Genomic DNA, 23,346 nt, shown 5'->3' with positions numbered 1-23,346 from the left:
GTAGCCCGGAGACGGATCTTATTGGAATGGCGGAACCCAGGACCACTGAAACCGGGGGTTTGGGTGAGCGCCGAGTTCCTCAGGCTGGAGAAGATAAAGTTCATCCTGAGAGGGTATGAGATGGGGTTTGCCCGGAGATGGCAGCCGTTCTGCCCGGAGATGGCAGCCGTTCATCGACTTCTTCAAAAACGTATTTGTTTTGATTATTTGCATTCCTGTTTGCTTGCTTTTTTTTTTTTTTTTTTAAATGGTTGTGTTTGGTAAATAATGGTATAGCCATTTTGGTAATGAAGAATCCATTATAAACTGCTTCCATTCCAAAAACAACCCTACATCTCCCATATTCCATTAATATAGAACAAAAAGGATAATCACTCACCTGGATCTATGAAGCAATGAAATTCATCGATGATGCCATTCTTTAAGGAATATTTAACACAAGCCATTTCACAAGGAAGGAAACGTTGTTCACAGCTTGGAGGAAGATCTGCCAGGCTCAAGAAACTGATAAAATGGAAAACGTCATCACAAACGCCTTTGGGAGAAGGAAAAATATTTGTGATTGTCACCATTAACTGCATAGCAGTTTTACACAAGGTAGCTATTAAACTAAATTGAATTATTTCACAAAGCCATATTGTTTAAAAAGCCAAGATATGAAAAGTGTATAAAAAGAGTATATTTAAAAAATCAATCACAATTACAAAGCGTATTTCAAAAGCAACTGATTCAAATACACAGATGAACAGATGGGCGGCACGGTAGCATAGTGGTTAGCACTGTTGCTTCACAGTGCCTGGGTCCCAGGTTCGATTCCCGGCTTGGGTCACTGGCTGTGCGGAGTCTGCACGTCCTCCCTGTGTCTGCGTGGGTTTCCTCCAGGTGCTCCAAGTTCCAAAAGACATGCTGTTCGGTAATTTGGACATTCTGAATTCCCCCTCCGTGTACCCGAACAAGTGCTGGAATGTAGCGACAAGGGGCTTTTCACAGTAACTTCAATGCAGTGTTAATGTAAGCCTACTTTGTGACAATAAAGATTATGATTACAAGGCCAGTCAATGCATATGTCATGAATTCTAGCTAATTATTGTCTTTTGGCAAAAGGCCCACCCAATGCATTTTTGCGAATATGAAACAATTGTGGCAATCCAGCTTAAACTCATACTAAAGTTACAACTGTCACTGAACCATCATGAAAACAGCTTACCTTCCTCGATCATCATAACGTTGATCAGCCAATAGTAAACTTGCCACTGCCACTTTACACACATTACTATTAATAATCAACACTTTCTAATTATTACATGTGGTATTTGATCATTTTGAAAGAGGCGGTATTTTGAAAGAAGCGGTAAAGTCTGTCTCTGCATGGTTAGGTTAAATATGCTAATTTAACAAATACAACTAATTTCTATGCACCAACCTTACCATCTACAGCTTCGGAGCCCACACTCCTAGCTTCTTATTCATAGCTCTTCCTTTTCCATTGTTAGTCAGACTTTTTGTTTACCACTGTACAACACTCCACCCAGGGCCTGAAGGATTTGCTTATGTTGCAGCAACTGGGCGCAGCACTGCAAGTTACAATCTGATGAGAGTATTCTGTACTTTTTTAGATAATTAAGCTCAACTGATTTTCCAGTGTAAAAAAAATCAGCATCATATTTATTTTGTTTAATGGTGCCTCATATTTCTGGATGCATCAGCCGAGTCCAAGTTTAAATTCAACTTCCCATCAGCAAATTCTAGCTCCCCATACAGTATCTTACACATACCTCCTTTTACAATTAGTCTATTTTCTTCCCTTATTAACCCACATCAATCTTTTAAACTTACTGTTCATGGCCTTAACTTGTAAAAAAAAAAAAGGTTTCTCATGCAACATTTTGATCAAGGGCTCTTTAGAGGTTATTCACTTGGTTCTTTCCTTTCTTCCCCCCCCAGCCCCCATTCATTTTGGATGTCACGCCAACAAAAAAATATATATCCAGGAGGTTGTTCAGGCTAGATCTACCGCTTCTTAAGCACTGATGGCTTTCATTTGTTAGGTTATTTTGATACATTACTGTTGCTGAAACAAATTTTCCAATTATTGAAGTTGAAGTTATGGCCCAGAGGCTATCATCACTCGTTATGGCCCAGAGGCTATCACTCATTATTAATCTGTAAAACTTCTGGAATCCACATATGCACAATCAAAAGCAGAAATCAGGAAGTTGCTGTCAATAATATCCAGTTAAGGTATGCTCTGCAGGTTTCACAAATGGAGTCAATCAGAAATCACTGATTTGTTGTGGACGTCAATTTTGCTAAACCTTTCTTTCTGCAGGATTACTTAAAAAGTTACGCCTTGTTCAATCACACATAATGCACCAAGTCATAATTAATGCTGAAAACCTCTGTGGCCCTGAAGAAACACATCTTACAAGTGCAGTCTTATTTCATCAGAATATTTTAAAATTGCAGATTTTTTTTTTTTTTTTTTTTAATTGTATTCTGATATTTACATTTCTCCCTCAACCCCTGTATATGTTGCAATATTTCACTTTTAGTACGATGATATGTGTACGAAATTAAATCATCAAGGAACATAAAACAAAATAGTAAAATATTTTAAAGGCACATCAGTTTAAAAAAAAGCTGGGATTGGAATCAGTCCATTAAAGGACGGATAGGATAGCAAGTACTACAGGGAATGATAAGAGTTGGCAGAAATATTAAATAATTATTTCACTTTGGTATTTACCAGGTTGATAAAACAGGTAGATATTGGATGATATGATGAGTAATACAAGTGCCGTTTAAATCTAAAAAAGGATTAAATAAACAAATCAAAATTCAAAAGAGGATAAACCCCCGAGTAAGAATAGATTGCATCATGCATTTTTGTTTTCAAAAACATCTAGGAAAAAGATAGCAGGGCAATACTACACATACTTGATGTATCTGACAAAGCGTAGTGCCAGAAGACTGGTAGATGGTTAATATCTATATTTAAGAAGGGTGACAGACATATCCAGGATATTACAGACCACTCAGTTTATCAGTGGTAGGAAAAATAATGAAATCGCTATTTGAGTCAAAAAATAAGAGAACATCTAGAAACAGACAAAATAATGAATGGTCAACGTGGATTTCAAATGGGAAAATCTAGCTTGACCAACATTACTGAATATTTTGGTGATGAGAGAGTAGACAATGCAGAGGCGATTTATCTGGATTTTCAAAAGTCCTTCAATAAGGTTCCCATAATAGAATAATGAATAAGGTCAGAGATACTCGATTTAGACTTTGGAATCAAAATAAATGGCGCGATTTACCACCAGGTTGGACGCGACAAGGCCAATGAATCTCCTAAGAGGCTTCTCGCAAGGTTTTCAAATGCTTAACCCTGCGAGATTCTGAACCTCGAGAGATGTTACGATCTGGATCGCGTCCATGCTCATTTAAATATGCCTGTGCCGGATTTTGCGGGGGCCTGGGAACTAATAGCCTGGCCAGCGGTCAGGACCAGGCACCATTTAGTACTGGACCACCCAAAAGTGGACCAGGCCTAATGGCATCTGGGGGGTCCTCCCAGTCCTTTGGAGACTCCTGGATGGTCAGGGACAGGGCAGCGTGGCCGCCTGGATGTCCCTCTGGCACTGCCTGGGTGCCTAGGGGACCCTGCCAGGGCTTGAGGGAGGCCATACCCATGAAAAAAGGGGGATATGAAGGGTGAGGTGAAAAATAGGTATGATGGGGCCTAGCAATGGTTGGGGTGTGAAGAGTGGGGGTCCCTCAAGCTCGCTTAGAGATCGGGACACCCTTTCAAAATGGTGTCCTGATCTTGGTGGAGTCGATCTCAGCTCCCCAGTGCTGAAAACCTTTCAAGTGTGGGCTCGACCAGGGAGAAACTCTCCAAGGCCCCAAAAAATGATTAGTGGTGTGGATCTCACCCAAAAGGCCGGTGAGACATCCCGTCAAACCCGCCCAAAATGACATTTTAGAAATATCTTGGTTGAATCACGCCCACAATTACTAAATGTGCAGGTGGCATTAAATTGCTGGGTTTTGGGGCGGTGGTGGTGGGTCAATACGGAGGAGGACTGCAGAAAACTGCATAATGTCACTAAAAAAAAACTTGCACAATAATTGGTAAATGAAGATCAACGAATAAATATGTGGTAGCATATCTTGATAGGAAGAATCGGGAGATCAATTATTTTTTGGAAGGTGCAACTGTAGGTGAGGTAGAGGTACAAAGGGATCTTGGAGTACAAAATGCGGCATCACCAAAGGTTGCATCATGGGTTAGCAAAGCCATAAAAGAAAGAAAACCAAGCACCAGGGTTCATATCGAGAGGGATAAAATAAAAAAAGTAGAGACGTCAGGCACAATCTTCTGGCTGCAAGGTGCTCGAGTGAGACCAGTAATGCCGGGAAAGTCTTCCCGGGCTTCCCGGCAGCCTTCACGCCTCGCGGAATATACCAAAGTCCCGTGAAGTGTCGGAATCACATCCAAAAGGATCGTGACCAAACGGCACTTGCCTAAGTAGGATTTAAACCTACTCAGGCGAGCGTACCCAGGATCTACTGGCCTCTCAGGGATCTGCCAGCCTCCCCAGCGAGACTGCAGCCAGGTGCTGTTCAGTGCTGGTCCACACAAACGTGTACCAGGTGGAACTGCACCTGGTGGGTCTCCCAGGTCATCAGAGGTCCCTGGGTGGATAGTGATAGTGCAGGGTGGCAACCTGACCCGCCCCCTGGAACGCTGGCACCGCCCAGCCTGCATCTTGGCACTGCCAAGGTGGCAGCTTTGCCAGGGAGTGCCACTGCCTATGATCAGGTCCCGAGGAAGGCCATGCCCATGAAAGGAGGGTGGAGGGCTTGAAAAGGTAGTTGGAAGGGGGTGGGCATGGCAGGTAAGCAGGGGACTTTAGGAGGTTGGTGTGGGGGTGCGGGGGACAAGATTTACATGGATGATACCAGAAATACATGGGTATGCATTTCAGGAGAATGAACAGGTTGAGTATCCTTTTTCTTGAAAAATAAAGGCTGAGGGGTGAATTAATAGAAACTTTAAAATTATGAAATTTTTGGTAGAGTGGATACAGAAAGAAAATGCTACCTCTGTTGGCAAGAGCAGAACTATATGCCATCAACATAAAATAATAATGAAAAAAAAAGAAAATTCAGAAAAACTTCTTTACCCAATGAATGGTGAAAATGTGAAACTCACTATGACAAGGAGTGGCTGAAGTGAATGGTATAGGTGCATTCATATCAGGGAGAATGAACAGAAGGCCACATTAATAGGATTTAGATGAGGAAAGTTGGAAGGGGGTTCAAGTGGAGCAGAAATGAACAGATGTCTGAGAATTCTGCAATCTGATTGGCCATTCAGCTTTGTCACTGGATATCATAGATCCTTAACAGGAAGTGCCATACTTAAAAATTACATTGAAGTAGAGGATATTTGTGCTCTAGAACCAGATACAACTTTTTGGGCAGCTTTTCTTCCCCAAAGGTTTGCTGCTGACTGCAATATTCAGATCATAGGCCACGGTCTAGCGGCTATGCTAGCCGCAAGTGAAAATCCCGTAATAGCTGCTAAATCTCGGAGGGGGCCAAAATTGGATTTGCGCCAGCGACCCTCCAATGACACGATCAGGTTCACATCCAGGATATATATATATATATATAAATAAAATATAAATTTGAATGGAATCATAGGGATTGACGTCACTCTTCTGCCCTCACCGCATCATCTCACCCAGCCGGTAAAAATAAACACCAGTCATGATGTCCATGCCGGGGCGCAGTTAACTCTAGTCTTTGGGTGGTGAGGGACCTGACGACTTGTCAGATTTGGGGAAAATTCTAGCCGTAGTCTCGGTGGCTAGCAGGTACGGCTCAGTTGTTCTTTTCGAACATGTGTACCAACATATAAATTAGGAACAGTAGGAGGCCATTTGGCCCCGAAAGCCTGCTCCGCCATTTAATATCACGGTTGATCTGATCGTGACTTCAACTCCACATTCCACCTATCGCCGATAACCTTTGATTCCCTTGTTGATCAAAAATCTATCTACCTCTGCTTTAATAATACTAATTGACCTGGCCTCCATTACTCTCTGGGTAAAGAGGGTTCCAAAGATTCACGACCTTCAAAATAAAATTTGTCATGTAGGTCTTAAATGGGAGCCCTCATTTTTAAATTCATTTCATTAGTAGTTCTGGTGAATAATGGAACAGTATTTAATGTGTGGAAATCACTTTATAATCTCTTCCCTATAACTCTCAACACAACTGCAAGACCCCAGCTGCTACTCCTGTTGAGGTCAGCTAGCTTAGTAACATTCATGCCACAGGAGTGGCATTCAATTAATATTTTCCACAAGAGAGATTAAGCACCTCTCCTTCATATTCAATTGTGAAATTCCTCACCGTCAATACCTTTGGAGACATCACTGACCAGAAACATAATTGATCCAGCCATATAGTGTGGTTAAAAGAGGTTAGAGGCTGGGAATTCTGTGATAAGTTACCCATCTTCTAATTCCCCAAAGCCTGTTTACTATCTCTTAGGCACAATATTTTCCCACTTGCTTGGATGAGAGCAGCTCCAGCAACTCTTCTTGAGCTTCTTGCTCAACTATACGGAGGAAAAATCAGCCTGTTTGATTGGTCCTCCACCATGGGCACACTGTAGATATACCTGCACCACATGGACTGCAATGGTTCAAGGAGGCAATTAACATCACTTTCCATGCGTAATTATAATAATAATCTTTATTGTCATAAGTAGGCTTACATTAACACTGCGAGCATGTTTGGGTACACAGAGGGAGAATTCAGAATGACCAAATTACCTAACAGCACGTTTTTCGGGACTTGTGGGAGTAAACCAGAGTACCCGAAGGAAACCCACGCAGACACAGGGAGAACATGCAGATTCCGCTCAGACATTGACCCAAGCCAGGAATCGAACCTGGGAACTGGAGCTGTGAAACAACAGTGCTACCCACTGTAGGATGGACAACAAATGCTGGCTTTGCCAGTGGTGCTGACATCCAAGAAAGAATAAAAGAAAACATTGGCTCCAGTGTGTACCATCTATAGGATGCACTTCAGCAATTCACTACGGTTTGACGAATTGCAAACCCATGACTTCTACCACTTGGGGCAAGGGCAGACTGTGCAGGGGGACACTACTACCTTTTAAGTTCCCTCCAAAGGAAAACACCATCCTGATTTGGGAATACAGTGGCAATACCTTCACTGCACGGACTGTAGCTGTTCAAGATGCAATTCACCACCATCTTATCATAAGTAATTCAGGGTGAATAATAAATGCTGGCCACATCAGCGAAGCTAGTGTATGAACAAAGAAATACCATCACAAAAGGAAATAAGTTTATGATTACTTCAATGGTAAAAATAAATACCTTTACTTTTAAACATAAAGATCAGATTGCACAGCTCTTATGATCTACCTTCATCACTAGACCAGGACGCAGGTGGATTTTTCATTCCTTTTGCTGTTACAGAGATAATGGGGTTCTGTAACTGTAAGAGAAAAAAATAACAAATTATTGAGAGAGCTGGTACAAAACAATGCCTGCTTAGAACTATGGTATCCATTCAGGAGGTTAATTAGGCACAGTAATACATAACAAAATGCACTAATGTCCTTTCGGGAAGGAAATCTGCAGTCCTCATCTGGTCTGGTCTGGCCTACGTGTGGCTCCAGATCCACAACAATGTGGCTGACTCTAAAATAACCTAGCACGCCACTCAGTTGTATCAAACCGCTAAAAAAAATAAAAAAGGAAAGAAACAGGATGGACCACCCTGCATCAACCTAGACACTGGAAACAACAGCAAACCCAGCCCTGCCGACCCTGCAAAGTTCTCCTTTCTAACATCTGGGGGCTTGGCAAAATTGGAAGAGCGGTCTCAGACTAATCAAGCAACAGCCTGACATAGTTATACTCAAGGAATCGTACCTTCCAGATAACATCCCATCACTGCAGGGAGTTCCTCAGGGTAGTGTCCTAGGCCCAATCATCTTCAGCTGCTTCATCATTGGCCTTCCATCCATCATAAGGCAAGATGTGGGGATCTTTGCTGATGATTGCATGATGTTCAGCACCATTCGCCACTCCTCAGACAATAAGTCCACCTGCAAATGCAGCAAGACCTGGGCAATATCCAGGCTTGGGCTGACGAGTGGCAAGTAACGTTTGTGCCACAAAAGTGCCAGGAAATTACCATCGCCAATAAGAGAGAATCAAACAATGGCCCTATGATGTTCAATGGCAATACGATCACTGAACCCCCCCACCATCAGCATCCTGGGGGTTACTATTGACCACAAACTAAACTGGACTAGCCACATAAATACTGTGGCATCAAGAGCAGGTCAGAGGCTAGGAATCCTGTGGCAAGTAACTCACCTCCAGGCTCCCTACAGCCTGTCCACCACCTACAAGGTACAAGTCAGGTGTGATGGAATGCTCCCCACTGAAGTGGATGAGTGCAGCTCCAACAACACTCACCGAGGTTCCTTAGGCAGTGCCTTCAAAACCCACAACGACTACCATCTAGAAGGACATGGCCAGCATATACATGGGGAACATCATCACCTTGAGGTTCCCCTCCAAGTCACTCATCATCTTAACGGCAACTTGGAAATATATCGCCATTCCTTCACTGTTGCTGCATCAGAATCCTGGAACTCCCTCCCTAATAGCACAATAGGTTTACCTACACCACATGGTCTGCAGCGGAAGGCAGCTCACCACCACGATCTCAAGGGTGATTAAGGATGGGCACAGATGCTGGTCTAGTCAGCGAAGCCCACATTCCATAAAAAAATGAATTTTTTAAAAACTTAATCAAATAAAGCATCCGAGTGTTCAACATTAAGGCAAAATAAATGCTGAATGCATTGGGAGAAAAATTGCTAAAAGTAACCAAAGGTTTGGTTGAAGAGCTTGAATTTTGGCACGCTTTTCAAAGCAGAGGAGAGATCGAGTGTTGGGATGTAGCAGGGTATACCAGAGAGGGTAGGGCCACAGCAGCTGAAAGTCTTGCTGCTGAGATGGAGCAGGAAAGTTGGCAAAACCAACTCCTTCACGAAATGCAGTATCCTGGGAAGCTAGGTTGTCTTTTACTCCTACATCGAAGGCTTACATGAAAGGAAACTTTCAACTCGTCAAATGTCTACTGAACCAACAACCGATCTATTATTTTTTTTACTTTCCCCGGTCCAAAAACCCTTTTTGAATACTTTCATTCTGATTGGAAAACTCTCTGTCTGTGGAGTATTAATGCTATCCCACTTGAAAACACAGATGGAAAGCAACAATCTATTTCAGGAGGTATAAATGTCAGTCAAGACAAATGGCTAGTTATACCAGGCATTACAATTATCTGCATTTCTGGAAATGCAGCAAATAACATTCATCCCACTCACTTCAGAGAAAGTAGAGCCCTTTGCTTGTTTACTTCAAATAAAGGTGCATTGCTTATTCTCACCAGCCTTCATCTGCCATTTTCTTCTCATTTGGAGAGAGAGTTGAAAGAATCATCAGTCCTCTTTTTTTTTTTTTTTTAAATTGGAGTACCCAACTTATTCACCCCCAATTAAAGGGCAATTTAGCATGACCAATTCACCTACCCTGCACATCTTTTGGGATTTAGGAGTGAGACCCACGCAGACACGAGAAGAATGTGCAAACCCCACATGTACAGTGACCTGGGGCCAGGATCGAACCAGGGTCCTCAGCACCATGAGGCAGCAGTGTTAACCACTGTGCCACCGTGCTGCACATCATTCCTCTTTCTAATATTAGAAATGAGCAGACATTAAATTTGTGAACTTTAAGTCAACTTCTGTGATCAGCAGTTATACTGCAGTCAAAGTATTCACAGTGAAAACTCACCTCTGGGAGTGGCGTGATTTCCAATAGCACATTCAAATGGTATTAGAAATTAAGAGAAAAATGTAATCTTCTATTTAATTCAAAGGCACGGACTTCTGCAAGGCTAATTTGACCAATAAATGATAAAAATAAAATCTACTTTAATGCGATGAAAGTTGAGCAAAAAGGCCTGACATCTTGCAATTAATGAGAGAAAAACACAGGATGCCTTCAGTCAGAAGCAGAAAACACTGTTGGATTTTATTTTAAAACAAAACCATCTCCTGGGTGGGTACAAACAGAAACATGCTGACCTGTTTTTTTGTAGGTTCGCTCAACGACTTATTGCTTTTCTCAGCTTTCCACTGATCGGCCATCTGTGCAAATTTCTCTTTTTCCAGCGCGGTCAGTGACTTCAACAGAAAATAAATGCAATTATCATTCTATAGAGATTGCATATATACACATTATCTCCTAGGTTTAAATACATCATGTAAAAAAACAGCGGTCATGTTTTCGTTTATTCATTTAAAGGATGCAGGCGACACTGGGTAGGCCAGCATTTATTGCCCATCCCTAGTTTTCCATAAAAAAGGTGAGCTGCCTTCTTGAATCGCTGCAGTCCCCGAGGTGCAGGTACACCCACAGTGCTGTTAGCGAGGGAACACTAAGATTTTGACCCAGCAACGGTGAAGGAACAACAATATATTTCCAAATCAGGATGGTGAGCGACTTGGAGGGGAACCTCAAGGGCTGGTGTTCCCAGGTATCTGCTGCTCTTGTCCTTCTAGATGGCAGTGGCCATGGGTTTGGAAGGTGCTCCCTGATGCACAATCAATTACAATTAAAGACGAGGTAGTAACATAACTGAAGGCTTTAATAGACTAGAACTGTTCCCCAGCAGCTTCGGTACAGAATGAGGGCTGCTGTGACGGCACCGGTTCTTATACCCCGCCGGTCAGGGCGGAGCTGCATACCAAACAGCCAATGGTAAACTCCTAGGTTTAACCAATGGTCTTCAGCCTCTCGGGTACTGCAATACCTGATAATCCCACACTCCCGAAGGAGCCTTGGTGAGTACCTGCAGTGCATCTTGTAGATGGCACACATTGCTGCTGCTGTGCATCGATGGTGGAGGGAGTGAATGTTTGTGGAAGGGCTGCTTTGTCCTGGATGGTATCAAGCTTCTTAAAAAAAAAGTGTTGATGCTGCACTCATCCAGGGGAGTATTCCAACATACCCATGACTCGTGCCTTGTAGTGGTGGACAGGGTTTGTGAAGTCAGGAGGAGAGTTACTCACAGCAGGCGAGTTACTCACCGCAAGATTCCTAGCCTCTGACCTGCTCTTATAGCCACAGTATGTATATGGCTAGTCCAGTTTCTGGTTGATGGTTTAACCCCCAGGATGTTGATAGTGAGTGATGGTAATGTCAGTAAAAGTCATAGGGCGATGGCTTGATTCTATCTTTTTTTTAAAAAATATATTTATTCAAATTTTTCAACAAACCCGCCCCCCCCCCCAACAAAAAGAAACAAGAACACAATGATCAGATTTCCCCCATATACAATAACCCTCCATATAACATTTAAGAACACAAATAGGGAATACCCCCCCACCTTCACCCAAACACCACCCCAAAAGAACCCCCCCTCCCCGCCCTTGGGCTGCTGCTACTGCTGACCTCCTCCTAACGCTCCGCAAGATAGTCTAGGAACGGTTGCCACCGCCTGAGGAACCCTTGCACAGACCCTCGCAAGGCAAACTTTATCCTCTCCAGCTTGATGAACCCTGCCATGTCATTGATCCAAGCTTCCACACTAGGGGGCTTTGCATCTTTCCATAGTAGCAAAATCCTCCGCCGGGCTACCAGGGACGCAAAGGCCAGAATACCGGCCTCTTTCGCCTCCTGCACTCCAGGCTCATCCGATACCCCAAATAATGCCAATCCCCAGCTCGGCTTGACCCGGGCGTTCACCACCTTAAGTCCTCCCAAAACCCATCCAGCACCGGGCACGACCAGAACATATGGACGTTATTTGCTGGGCTACCCGAGCACCTCCCACATCTGTCCTCCACCCCAAAGAAACTACTCAACCTCGTCCCTGTCATATGCGCTCTGTGAGTAACTTTGAACTGTATTAGGCTGAGCGTGGTGCAAGAGGAGGAAAAATTAACCCTACTCAGGGCATCAGCCCACAGACACTCATCTATCTCCTTTCCAAGCTCCTCCTCCCACTTGCCCTTTAACTCCTCCACCGAGGCCTCCTCCTCTTCCTTCAGCTCCTGGTAAATCGCCGAAACATTGCCTTCTCCAACCCATACACCCGAAATCACCCTGTCCTGAATCCCATGTACCGGAAGCAGCGGAAATTCCCTTACCTGCCACCTCACAAACGCCCTCACTTGCATTTACCTGAATGCATTTCCCGAGGGTAGCCCAAACTTCTCTTCCAGTGCCCTTAGGCTCGCAAACGTCCCATCGATGAACAGGTCCCCTCATTCTTCTAATCCCTGCCCGATGCCAGCTCCGAAACCCCCTCCATTCATCCTTCCCGGGATGAACCGATGATTCTCCCGAATCGGGGACCAAACTGAGGCTTCCACCTTGCCCCTGTGCCTCCACTGCCCCCAGATCTTTAGCGTCGCTGCCACCACCGGACTCGTGGTGTACCTCGTCGGCGAGAGCGGCAGCGGTGCCGTCACCAGCGCCCTCAGGCTCGTGCCCATACAGGACACCATCTCTAGCCTCTTCCACGCCGGCCCCTCTCCCCTCTCCCTCCATTACCCACTTACGGATCATCGCCACATTGGCTGCCCAATAATAGCCACACAAATTTGGCAGTGCCAGCCCCCCCCCCCCCCTTTGCAACTCTCCAGAAACACTCTTCACCCTCAGGGTCTTATTCGCCCACACAAATCCCATGATGCCCCTGCTTACCCGTTTGAAAAAGGCCTTGGGGATCATAATGGGAAGGCACTGGAACACAAAGAGAAACCTCGGGAGGACCGTCATTTTGACCGACTGCACCCTACCCGCTAGAGAGAGTGGCAGCATATCCCATCTTTTAAAATACTCCTCCATCTGCTCCACCAACCATGTCAAATTGAGCTTGTGCAGGGCCCCCCCCAACTCCTAGCTACTTGGATCCCTAGGTACCGAAAGCTCCTTTCCGCCCTCTTCAGCGGTAGCTCGTCTATCCCCCTTCCCAGGTCCCCTGAATGCACCACAATGAGGTCATTCTTCCCTACGTTGAGTTTATACCCCGAAAAGTCCCCAAACTCCCCAAGGATCCGCATCACCTCCGCCATCCCCTCTACTGGATCCACCACATACAACAACAGGTCGTCGGCATACAATGACACCCGGCGTTCCTCTTCCCCCCCCCCCCCGACCAGTCCCCTCCGTTTCCTGGACTCCCTCAGTGCCATGGCCAGCGGCTCAATTGCTAGTGCAAACAAGGGGGATAAGGGGCACCCCTGCCTCGTCCCCCAGTACAGCCGAAAGTACTCTGACCTCCGTCAGTTCGTAGCCACACTCGCCACTGGGGCTCTATATAGCAGCCTGACCCAACTGATGAACCCCTCCCCGAACCGCCACAACACTTCCCAAAGATACTCCCACTCCACCCACTCCAAGGCCTTCACCGTGTCCATTGCTGCCACTACCTCCGCTGCCCCCTCCACCGAGGGCTTCATAATCACATTGAGGAGCCGCCGCACATTTGTATTTAGCTGCCTACCCTTCACAAATCCCATCTGGTCCTCATGAATCACCCCCGGGATACAGTCCTCAATTCTCGTAGCCAGCACCTTCGCCAGCAACTTAGCGTCAACATTGAGGAGCAAGATCGGTCTATAGACCCACATTGCAATGGATCCTTGTCCCGCTTCAAGATCAAAGAAATCAGCACCCTGGACATTGTCGGGGGCAAGGTCCCCCCTCCCTCGCCTTATTAAAAGTCCTCACTAGCAACGGGCCCAGCAAGTCCATGTATTTCCTGTAGAATTCAACCAGGAACCCATCTGGCCCCGGGGCCTTCCTCGTCTGCATGCTCCCCAATCCATTAACCAGCTCCTCCAGCCCAATCGGTGCCCCCAAACCAGCCACCTCCTCCTCCCCCACCCTCGGGAACCTCAGCTGATCTAGGAATCGTCGCATCCCCTCCTCCCTCGCTGGAGGCTCAGACCTGTACAGATCCCCATAGAAGCCCCTAAATACCTTGTTTATTCTCAACGGCGCATAGGTCGGCGCAACATCGAGGGCCAAAGGGCCTGTACTGCGCTGTTATGTTCTATGGGTATGTACATAAGGGGTTAATGGGAAATTGAAAGATCACTAGGGGACAGCACTGGTGGGTATAAAAGCAGAGGCAAGCGGCTCTCTGCCTCTCGGTCATGAAGACTGTGACGAGAGCAGGAGCATAGATCTAGCTCAGGGCTACTAGTGTGGTCAGACATAGCTACTGCATATAAACAACCTTTCCACTGGTATTGATCTTAAAGTAAGAACTCACGCAGTTGTTAAATTCTGTTACTCAATAAACCTTTCAATACCTCTGGACGACTTTGAGCCTTCTTCATCAAGCTGCAGAAAGCCTCAGCAGCAACTGGATTGAGTACGCATGTTACATACAGCAGTGCTACCAAACACACTACAGCAAGGTAACAAAAGTGCACGGCAATGGGATTAGTGGTAGAATGCTCTAACAAAGCCACAGAAACAAGGGCCTCCCTTGATTAAAAAGGTAGATGCTGAATATCAAGGTTTTTAAAAAAATGTAAATTGCCACAATTGAGAAAGCATAAGAATTACAATGGCAACATTCAGCTTTCTGCACTTAACTGCACATGTGAAGACTCCAGATGTTGCTCAGTTTTAGAGGAATAATGATGGCAAATGCATTACTACCAAAAGTCAGGCTATGACGTTATTAAAATGAAACTGAGTTTCCAGGACAACATATCGCAGGAGTTTGCTTGTTAGCAACACAAGACAACCACAACAGCAAACAGTAACGCAAGATCACCAACTGCTTAATATGTCACATGAAGATGGAAGCTTACTAGGCGAGTTGCAGATAACAGATACTGGTTACAAACAAAAGAGGTGGCAAAATAACTAAAATTAAATCCTCTTCATTCATTCTTTTTCAAATTAATTTAACATATAAATTTTTTGACAAGCGGAAGAAGACAAGTGTTCGGCAGAAATCAATGACGCTTCTGCTCACTGAAAACCCAAAGGCAGAAACAAAATCCTGGAAAATGCACCAAAATATACATATTTAAATTTTGCTGTGGGTAAATGCCCTCAGATATACAAAGAAAATAGATATTCTACTCCTAGAATTCATTTAAAACAATCCTAAAATTTCACTGACAAAATTTACACTTTGGATGTGTTTCTCCTGTGATGGAACATTAGGCACACCTGCAACCTTAAAAATAGCAAATTCCACCGCATTACCACCAGGTTTCACATCACATATGAAGTCACTAGGATTCAGGTTTCTCAGAAAGACAAAACTGAAACATAAAATCTGAAATCCAATGAAATTTTTAAAAATGTATATTAGTCATCTTACAATCATAGAATGGCATCCATTCAGCCCTTTTGTGTCTTTGCAGGAACTCAGCTGATTCCACTTCTTCACCTTTCCCCTACAATTTGTTCCACTTTAAATAACTATCCAATTCATTTTTGGAATGCAAGATTCAATCTGCCTTTATCATGCTCCCAAGCTGTAAACATGCACTTAATACGTTTTTCTTCATGTTCCCTTTGGTTCTTTTGCCATTCACATTAAATCAGCATTCATTGGTGTTTCTGTTGATGGGGACAGTTTCTTTCTAATCTATATTCTGTCCAGGCCTTAGATTTTTGAACATTATCAAATCTTCCCTCAACCTCAATTGGAAAGCCCCAGTTTTTCCAATCTATTGATCCAACCCCAAACTCCTGGAACCATTCAGGAAGTATTTCCTGCACCCTCACTAATGCCCTTGTTCTTCCAAAACATGCTGCAGGGAATTGAGCTCCATACTCTAGTTGAGGCCAGACCACCATTTTGTAACAATTTAATATAACTTCCTTGCTTTTGCAATTTTGCCTTATTAACCACTCTCTCAAACTGCTCAACCACATTCAATATTTTTTTATACATATACTCCCACCTCCCTTCCTTTTGCATCACTTTTAGGATTGCATCCTTTATTTTATACAATTAATTCTTACCAAGATGTATTTCACATTTCTCTACATTAAATTTCACCTGTCACACGTCTGCCCAATCCACCAGCCTACGTCTTCTTGAAGTGCATTGCTATCCTCCTGACAGTTCGCAATACTTCCAGGATTTCTCATCTGCATATTTTGCCCTGTAAGACCATGGCTAGGGCGTTAAAAATAATCAAGAAAGTGGACCAAATGCTGACTCCAGGGAAAACACTTGGATACCTCCCTCAACCCAAGAAACAACCCTTCATTGATAACCTTGTTTTCCACTCACACAGCCAAACTTAATGCAGATAACCCGTCCATCCACTTTGGCCTTGCTGACAAGTCGGTCGAGTGTGCGACATTCTTATCATGTGCTTTTTGGAAGGCCACATAGCAGTACATCAACCGCATTGTCCAGACCCAACCTCTTCAAGCAGCGATTTGGACAGGAGTCTTTGTCCATTGTTTTTTTCTTGGGAGACTCGACGTTGTTGAACCAGGGCCGCTGGTTTACTTGCCCGGTTTTGTCGGTTGCCCACGGATATTGATATGGAGGTGGACGGCCGGGGCCGCCTCCGAAACCCACCCACCCGGTGGGGTTCAGACCCACACCGCCCCCTGGCCGCCTTTCCTTACCGTCCAGGCCGAGCTACAGAGCGGGGCCGCGTCCTTCAGCCCCTTCACCTGGAGCCCCTGCCGCCTCAGCTCCGGGATCTTCTCTAGCATGAAGAAATAGAACGGGTTTCTCAGCGGCCTTTTCTGCGGCATTGTGATCGGGACAAGGAGCGGAGTCAGGTAGCGGTCCGGTATAATCCGGATCCGGTCCTGTCTAATCCGGACCCAGCCTCGCCCGCGCCCAGATCACGCGGGGACAAATTGGCGGGAATCCTGGGCACGCGGGCCGTGCAATCATTGCACTTGAGGTTGAACATTCCCCACTGTTACTTTGCTTTTTAGCAGACAGCCTCGGCATCCCAAAGTTTACCGCACCCCAAAGTGATTTTTTTCTGTCGAATCCTGCTCAGTTTCTATGAATAATTCCACTTAGGAGTGTTTCCCATCACCGTGGTTCAATATTTTACTTGGAGGAGATATTCTGCTGGCCCATGTTTTTCCACCCACCCTGGGGAATATTTCACTGCCTGCAAAATATTATCTTTTGCTGCAGCAATATGAATAGCATTCAGAGATGGCCAGGAATTCTGGACATGCTGATTGAGATCAGGGCGAAAATTGTAATACTTTTCTTTTGTACGTGTGAGTTTTAAAAGTTATTTGGCCTGGATTTTAACTACTGCAAAACAATTGGGTTATCAAACGGAACTAGGTCACTTCTACAATATAGAACAAAACAAAACTGTTGTTACCATCTGGAGCAATTAAGCTATCATATTTGACAGGATGGAGAAAAGATTAAAAATATTACACACAGTTCCAGTATAGCTGGAGCCAAACTCTGAACCAATCCTTTTATGTGCAGGTGACTTTGGCGACCTTTGCTTTTGACGAGTTTAAAGATCGGATTGGGACATTAGCCAGAGATTGAAGTTGATGGCCAAGCAGTTATATCACTTCTAAGATATGAAAACTGCTTTATGTATCAGCATTTTCTAAAATAATATCTAAGATGAAACAAATGTCTTCAATGTTTTCCTGTCTCTATGATGCAATTATTAACAATAATAATCTTGACTTCCGGGTGCGGCGATGACCAGCTAAGTCGCACGTTTCGGCAGCTCCCGGTGGAACGGACTTTTGGGCTCTTAATAGGAGCCCCAACGGCAATTTTAACGGCTAAAAACACTGTGCGGTAAACCAGAAGGGAATCCCCCCTGGACACGGATGGAAAAAGGAGAGGAAAGTGGCCAGATTGCGGTGGATCCTTTAGAGCAGCGGCAAGGAAGGCAAGCACAAACCAAAATGGAGTCGGAAGGTGGCAGTTTAATATGGGGCCCTGAACAACACGAGTTCTTGAAGCGCTGCGTAGAAGAACTTAAAAAGGAGATGAAGAAGGAGCTGTTGGCCCCGATATTACAGGCGATTGAAGGGCTAAAGGATGAGCAAAAGACCCAGGAGCAGGAGCTTCGGGTCGTGAAGGCAAAGGCTGCCGAGAACGAGGACGATATACAAGGCCTGGTGGTGAAGATGGAGATGCATGAGGCACACCATAAAAGGTGTGTGGAAAGGCTGGAGGTGTTGGAGAATAACGCGAGAAGGAAGAATTTAAGGATTCTTTGTCTTCCCGAGGGTGCAGAGGGGGTGGACGTCGGGGCATATGTGAGCACGATGCTGCACTCGTTAATGGGATCGGAGGCTCCGACGGGTCCGTTGGAGGTGGAGGGAGCCTATCGAGTTATGGCGCGAAGACCGAGGGCTGGAGAAATTCCCCGAGCCATAGTGGTGAGATTTCTCCGATATAAGGACAGAGAGATGGTCCTCAGATGGGCAAAGAAAACTCAGGTGGGAGAATGCGGTGATCCGCGTATATCAAGATTAGAGTGCGGAGGTGGCGAGAAGGAGGGCGAGCTTTAATCGGGCCAAGGCGGTGCTTCATAAAAGGAAGGTTAAATTTGGAATGCTGCAGCCGGCAAGACTGTGGGTCACACATCAAGGGAAACACCACTACTTTGAAACGGCAGATGAGGCATGGACATTTATTGTCGAAGAGAAATTGGAATAAGTGGGTTATAAAAAAGAACGTTTGAGACAAAGTGGTGGGGCGAATATGGGGGGGGAAAAGGGGGGAGAGATGATTTTTAAGTTGTTAATTCTGCGACCCTGTAACTTTTCTCTCTTCCCCATGTTATGGGGGAGGGAGGGAGGGAGGTGGAGGAGGTGGGGGCGTCGGCCATTGGGGGCCACAGAGGGAAGCGTGGGCTTTGTTCCCGCGCTATGATAATTATGGCGGGAACAGGGAAGCAGGAAGGAGGGGGCGTCGCACAGTGCGAGCCGAGGTCACGGGGGGAAGTCGAGGTCGGCCAGAGTTTGCTGACTTCTGGGAGCAACATGGGGGGTGCAATTACGCTAGTGAGGGATCTAGCGGGGGGGGGGGGTTAACTGGGTTGCTGCTGCTGGGGAGAAGGGGGAGCTGATATGGGGTGGGGTGGGCGGGGCGGGGGGCACCGCCTGGGGGGGACACAGCTACGTGGGAACCGGGTGAGGAGCTGGATTAAAAATAAAGGGGATGGCTAGTCGAAAAGAGGGGGGGGGTAAAGAGCCCCCCAACCCGGCTGATCACGTGGAATGTAAGAGGGCTGAACGGGCCGATAAAGAGGGCACGGGTACTCGCACACCTAAAGAAACTTAAGGCAGATGTGGTTATGCTGCAGGAGACGCATTTGAAACTGATAGACCAGGTCAGACTACGCAGAGGATGGGTGGGGCAGGTGTTTCATTCAGGGCTAGATGCAAAAAACAGGGGGGTGGCCATACTAGTGGGGAAGCGGGTAATGTTTGAGGCAAAGACCATAGTGGCAGATAGTGGGGGCAGATGGTGAGTGGCAAACTACAGGGGGAGATGGTGGTCTTAGTGAACGTATATGCCCCGAACTGGGTTGATGCCAACTTTATGAGGCGCATGCTAGGACGTATCCCGGACCTAGAGGCGGGGAAGCTGGTAATGGGTGGAGATTTTAACACGGTGCTGGAACCAGGACTGGACAGATCGAGGTCCAGGACCGGAAGGAGGCCGGCAGCAGCTAGGGTGCTTAAGGACTTTATGGAGCAGATGGGAGGAGTAGACCCCTGGAGATTTAGTAGACCTAGGAGCAAGGAGTTTTCGTTTTTCTCCTATGTCCACAAAGTTTATTCACGGATAGACTTTTTTGTTTTGGGAAGGGCGCTGATCCCGAAGGTGACAGGGATGGAATATACGGCTATAGCTATTTCGGATCACGCTCCACATTGGGTGGACTTGGAGATAGGGGAGGAAAAAGAACAGCGTCCACCCTGGAGAATGGACATGGGACTATTGGCGGACGAGGGGGTGTGCTTAAGGGTGAGGGGGTGTATTGAAAGGTACTTGGAACTCAATGATAATGGGGAGGTCCAGGTGGGAGTGGTCTGGGAGGCGCTGAAGGCAGTGGTTAGAGGGGAGCTGATATCAATCAGGGCACATAAAGGAAAGCAGGAGGGTAGGGAACGGGAGCGGTTGCTGAAAGAACTTCTGAGGGTGGACAGGCAATATGCGGAGGCACCGGAGGAGGGACTGCACAGGGAAAGGCAAAGGCTACATGTAGAATTTGATTTGCTGACTACGGGTAATGCGGAGGCACAGTGGAGGAAGGCACAGGGTGTACAGTACGAATATGGGGAGAAGGCGAGCAGGTTGCTGGCCCACCAACTGAGGAAAAGGGGAGCAGCGAGGGAGATAGGTGGAGTGAGAGATGAGGAGGGAGAGATGGAGCGGGGAGCGGAGAGGGTGAATGGAGTGTTCAAGGCATTCTATGAAAGATTATATGAAGCTCAGCCCCCGGATGGGAAGGAGAGAATGATGTGTTTTCTGGACCAGCTGGAATTTCCTAAGGTGGAGGAGCAGGAGAGGGTGGGACTGGGAGCACAGATTGAAACGGAGGAAGTAGTGAAAGGAATTCGGAGCATGCAGGCAGGGAAGGCCCCGGGACCAGACGGATTCCCAGTTGAATTTTATAGGAAATATGTGGACTTGCTGGCCCCGCTACTGATGAGAACCTTTAATGAGGCGAGAGAAAGGGGGCAGCTGCCCCCGACTATGACAGAGGCAACGATATCGCTCCTCCTAAAGAAGGAAAAAGACCCGCTGAAATGCGGGTCCTATAGGCCTATTTCCCTCCTGAACGTGGACGCTAAGATTCTGGCCAAAGTAATGGCAATGAGGATAGAGGATTGTGTCCCGGGGGTGGTCCATGAGGACCAAACTGGGTTTGTGAAGGGGAGACAGCTGAATACGAATATACGGAGGCTGCTAGGGGTAATGATGATGCCCCCACCAGAGGGGGAAGCGGAGATAGTGGTGGCGATGGATGCCGAGAAAGCATTTGATAGAGTGGAGTGGGATTATTTGTGGGAGGTGCTGAGGAGATTTGGCTTTGGAGATGGGTATATAAGATGGGTACAGCTGCTGTATAGGGCCCCGATGGCGAGCGTGGTCACGAATGGACGGGGGTCTGAATATTTTCGGCTCCATAGAGGGACGAGGCAGGGATGTCCTCTGTCCCCATTATTGTTTGCACTGGCGATTGAGCCCCTGGCAATAGCATTGAGGGGTTCCAGGAAGTGGGGGGGAGTACTCAGGGGAGGAGAAGAACACCGGGTATCTCTGTATGCGGATGATTTGTTGTTATATGTGGCGGACCCGGCGGAGGGGATGCCAGAGATAATGCGGATACTTGGGGAGTTTGGAGATTTCTCAGGGTATAAATTGAACATGGGGAAAAGTGAGTTGTTTGTGGTGCATCCAGGGGAGCAGAGCAGAGAAATAGAGGACTTACCGTTGCGGAAGGTAACAGGGGACTTTCGGTACTTGGGGATCCAGATAGCCAAGAATTGGGGTACATTGCATAGGCTAAATTTAACGCGGTTGGTGGAACAGATGGAGGAGGACTTTAAGAGATGGGACATGGTGTCCCTGTCACTGGCAGGGAGGGTGCAGACAGTTAAAATGGTGGTCCTCCCGAGATTCCTTTTTGTGTTCCAGTGGCTCCCGGTGGTGGTCACGAAGGCTTTTTTCAAAAGAATTGAGAAGAGTATTATGAGTTTTGTGTGGGCCGGGAAGACCCCGAGAGTGAGGAGGGGATTCTTGCAGCGTAGTAGGGACAGGGGGGGCTGGCACTACCGAGCCTAAGTGAGTACTACTGGGCCGCCAATATCTCAATGGTGTGTAAGTGGATGGGAGAAGAGGAGGGAGCGGCGTGGAAGAGATTGGAGAGGGCGTCCTGCAGGGGGACTAGCCTACAAGCTATGGTGACGGCGCCGTTGCCGTTCTCACCGAAGAAATACACCACAAGCCCGGTGGTGGTGGCTATACTGAAAATCTGGGGGCAGTGGAGACGGCACAGGGGAAAGACGGGAGCCTCGGTGCGGTCCCCGATAAGAAATAACCATAGGTTTGTTCCGGGGAGGATGGATGGGGGATTTGGAGCATGGCAAAGAGCAGGGGTAACACAATTGAGAGATCTGTTCGTAGATGGGACGTTTGCGAGTCTGGGAGCGCTGACGGAAAAATATGGGTTGCCCCAAGGGAATGCATTTCGGTGTATGCAACTGAGGGCTTTTGCGAGGCAACAGGTGAGGGAATTCCCGCAGCTCCCGACGCAGGAGGTGCAGGACAGAGTGATCTCAGAGACATGGGTGGGGGACGGTAAGGTGTCAGACATATATAGGGAAATGAGGGACGAGGGGGAGATCATGGTAGATGAGCTGAAAGGGAAATGGGAAGAAGAGCTGGGGGAGGAGATTGAGGAGGGGCTGTGTGCTGATGCCCTAAGTAGGGTAAACTCATCGTCCTCGTGTACCAGGCTAAGCCTGATACAATTTAAGGTGTTACACAGGGCGCATATGACTGGAGCACGGCTCAGTAAATTTTTTGGAGTAGAGGATAGGTGTGCGAGATGCTCAAGAAGCCCAGCGGATCATACCCACATGTTCTGGTCATGCCCGGCACTACAGGGGTTTTGGGTGGGGGTGGCAAAGGTGCTTTCGAAGGTGGTGGGGGTCCAGGTCGAACCAAGTTGGGGGTTGGCTATATTCGGGGTTGCAGAAGAGCCGGGAGTGCAGGAGGCGAGAGAGGCTGATGTTTTGGCCTTTGCGTCCCTAGTAGCCCGGCGCAGGATATTGTTCATGTGGAAGGAAGCCAAGCCCCCGGGTGTGGAGACCTGGATAAATGACATGGCAGGGTTTATAAAGTTAGAACGGATCAAGTTCGTTCTAAGGGGGTCGGCTCAAGGGTTCTCCAGGTGGTGGCAACCGTTCGTCGAATACCTCACAGAAAGATAGAGGGAATGGAAAAGAAGAAGACAGCAGCAGCAACCCGGGGGGCGGGGGGGGGGGGGGGGGGGGAGGAATTAGAAGGACGCTCAGGGATGTTATTGTATATGTATAGGTATTTGGTATATGTAATTGTATATTGGATTGTTGGATTGTATTTTTGGAGAGTATCTTGGATAAGGCAGTTGCCATTTAGTTTTATTTTTGGTTTTGTTCATATATTATTTATTTACTTGTTTAAAACTGGCCA

At 46.5% G+C, this 23,346-nt stretch overlaps 1 protein-coding gene across 1 annotated transcript in view; it reads right to left on the bottom strand.

The window, feature by feature from the left end:
* LOC140427866 (protein maelstrom homolog) overlaps positions 1 to 16,913 on the bottom strand; it is a 96,009-nt gene extending 79,096 nt beyond the window's left edge. Inside the window, exons 1-4 of the mRNA XM_072513671.1 lie at positions 16,770 to 16,913; positions 10,226 to 10,324; positions 7,479 to 7,551; positions 380 to 535 (exon numbers count right to left, since the gene is read on the bottom strand). Of these exons, the coding sequence (XP_072369772.1) occupies positions 380 to 535; positions 7,479 to 7,551; positions 10,226 to 10,324; positions 16,770 to 16,901 (460 nt within the window). The 5' untranslated portion in view covers positions 16,902 to 16,913. The remainder of the gene's footprint in view (positions 1 to 379; positions 536 to 7,478; positions 7,552 to 10,225; positions 10,325 to 16,769) is intronic.
* Positions 16,914 to 23,346: the final 6,433 nt, after the last annotated feature.

Source organism: Scyliorhinus torazame, chromosome 8, assembly GCF_047496885.1.
Source record: "Scyliorhinus torazame isolate Kashiwa2021f chromosome 8, sScyTor2.1, whole genome shotgun sequence".
NCBI classification, from domain to species: Eukaryota; Metazoa; Chordata; class Chondrichthyes; order Carcharhiniformes; family Scyliorhinidae; genus Scyliorhinus; species Scyliorhinus torazame.
This window is presented reverse-complemented; position numbering and strand designations above follow the sequence as displayed.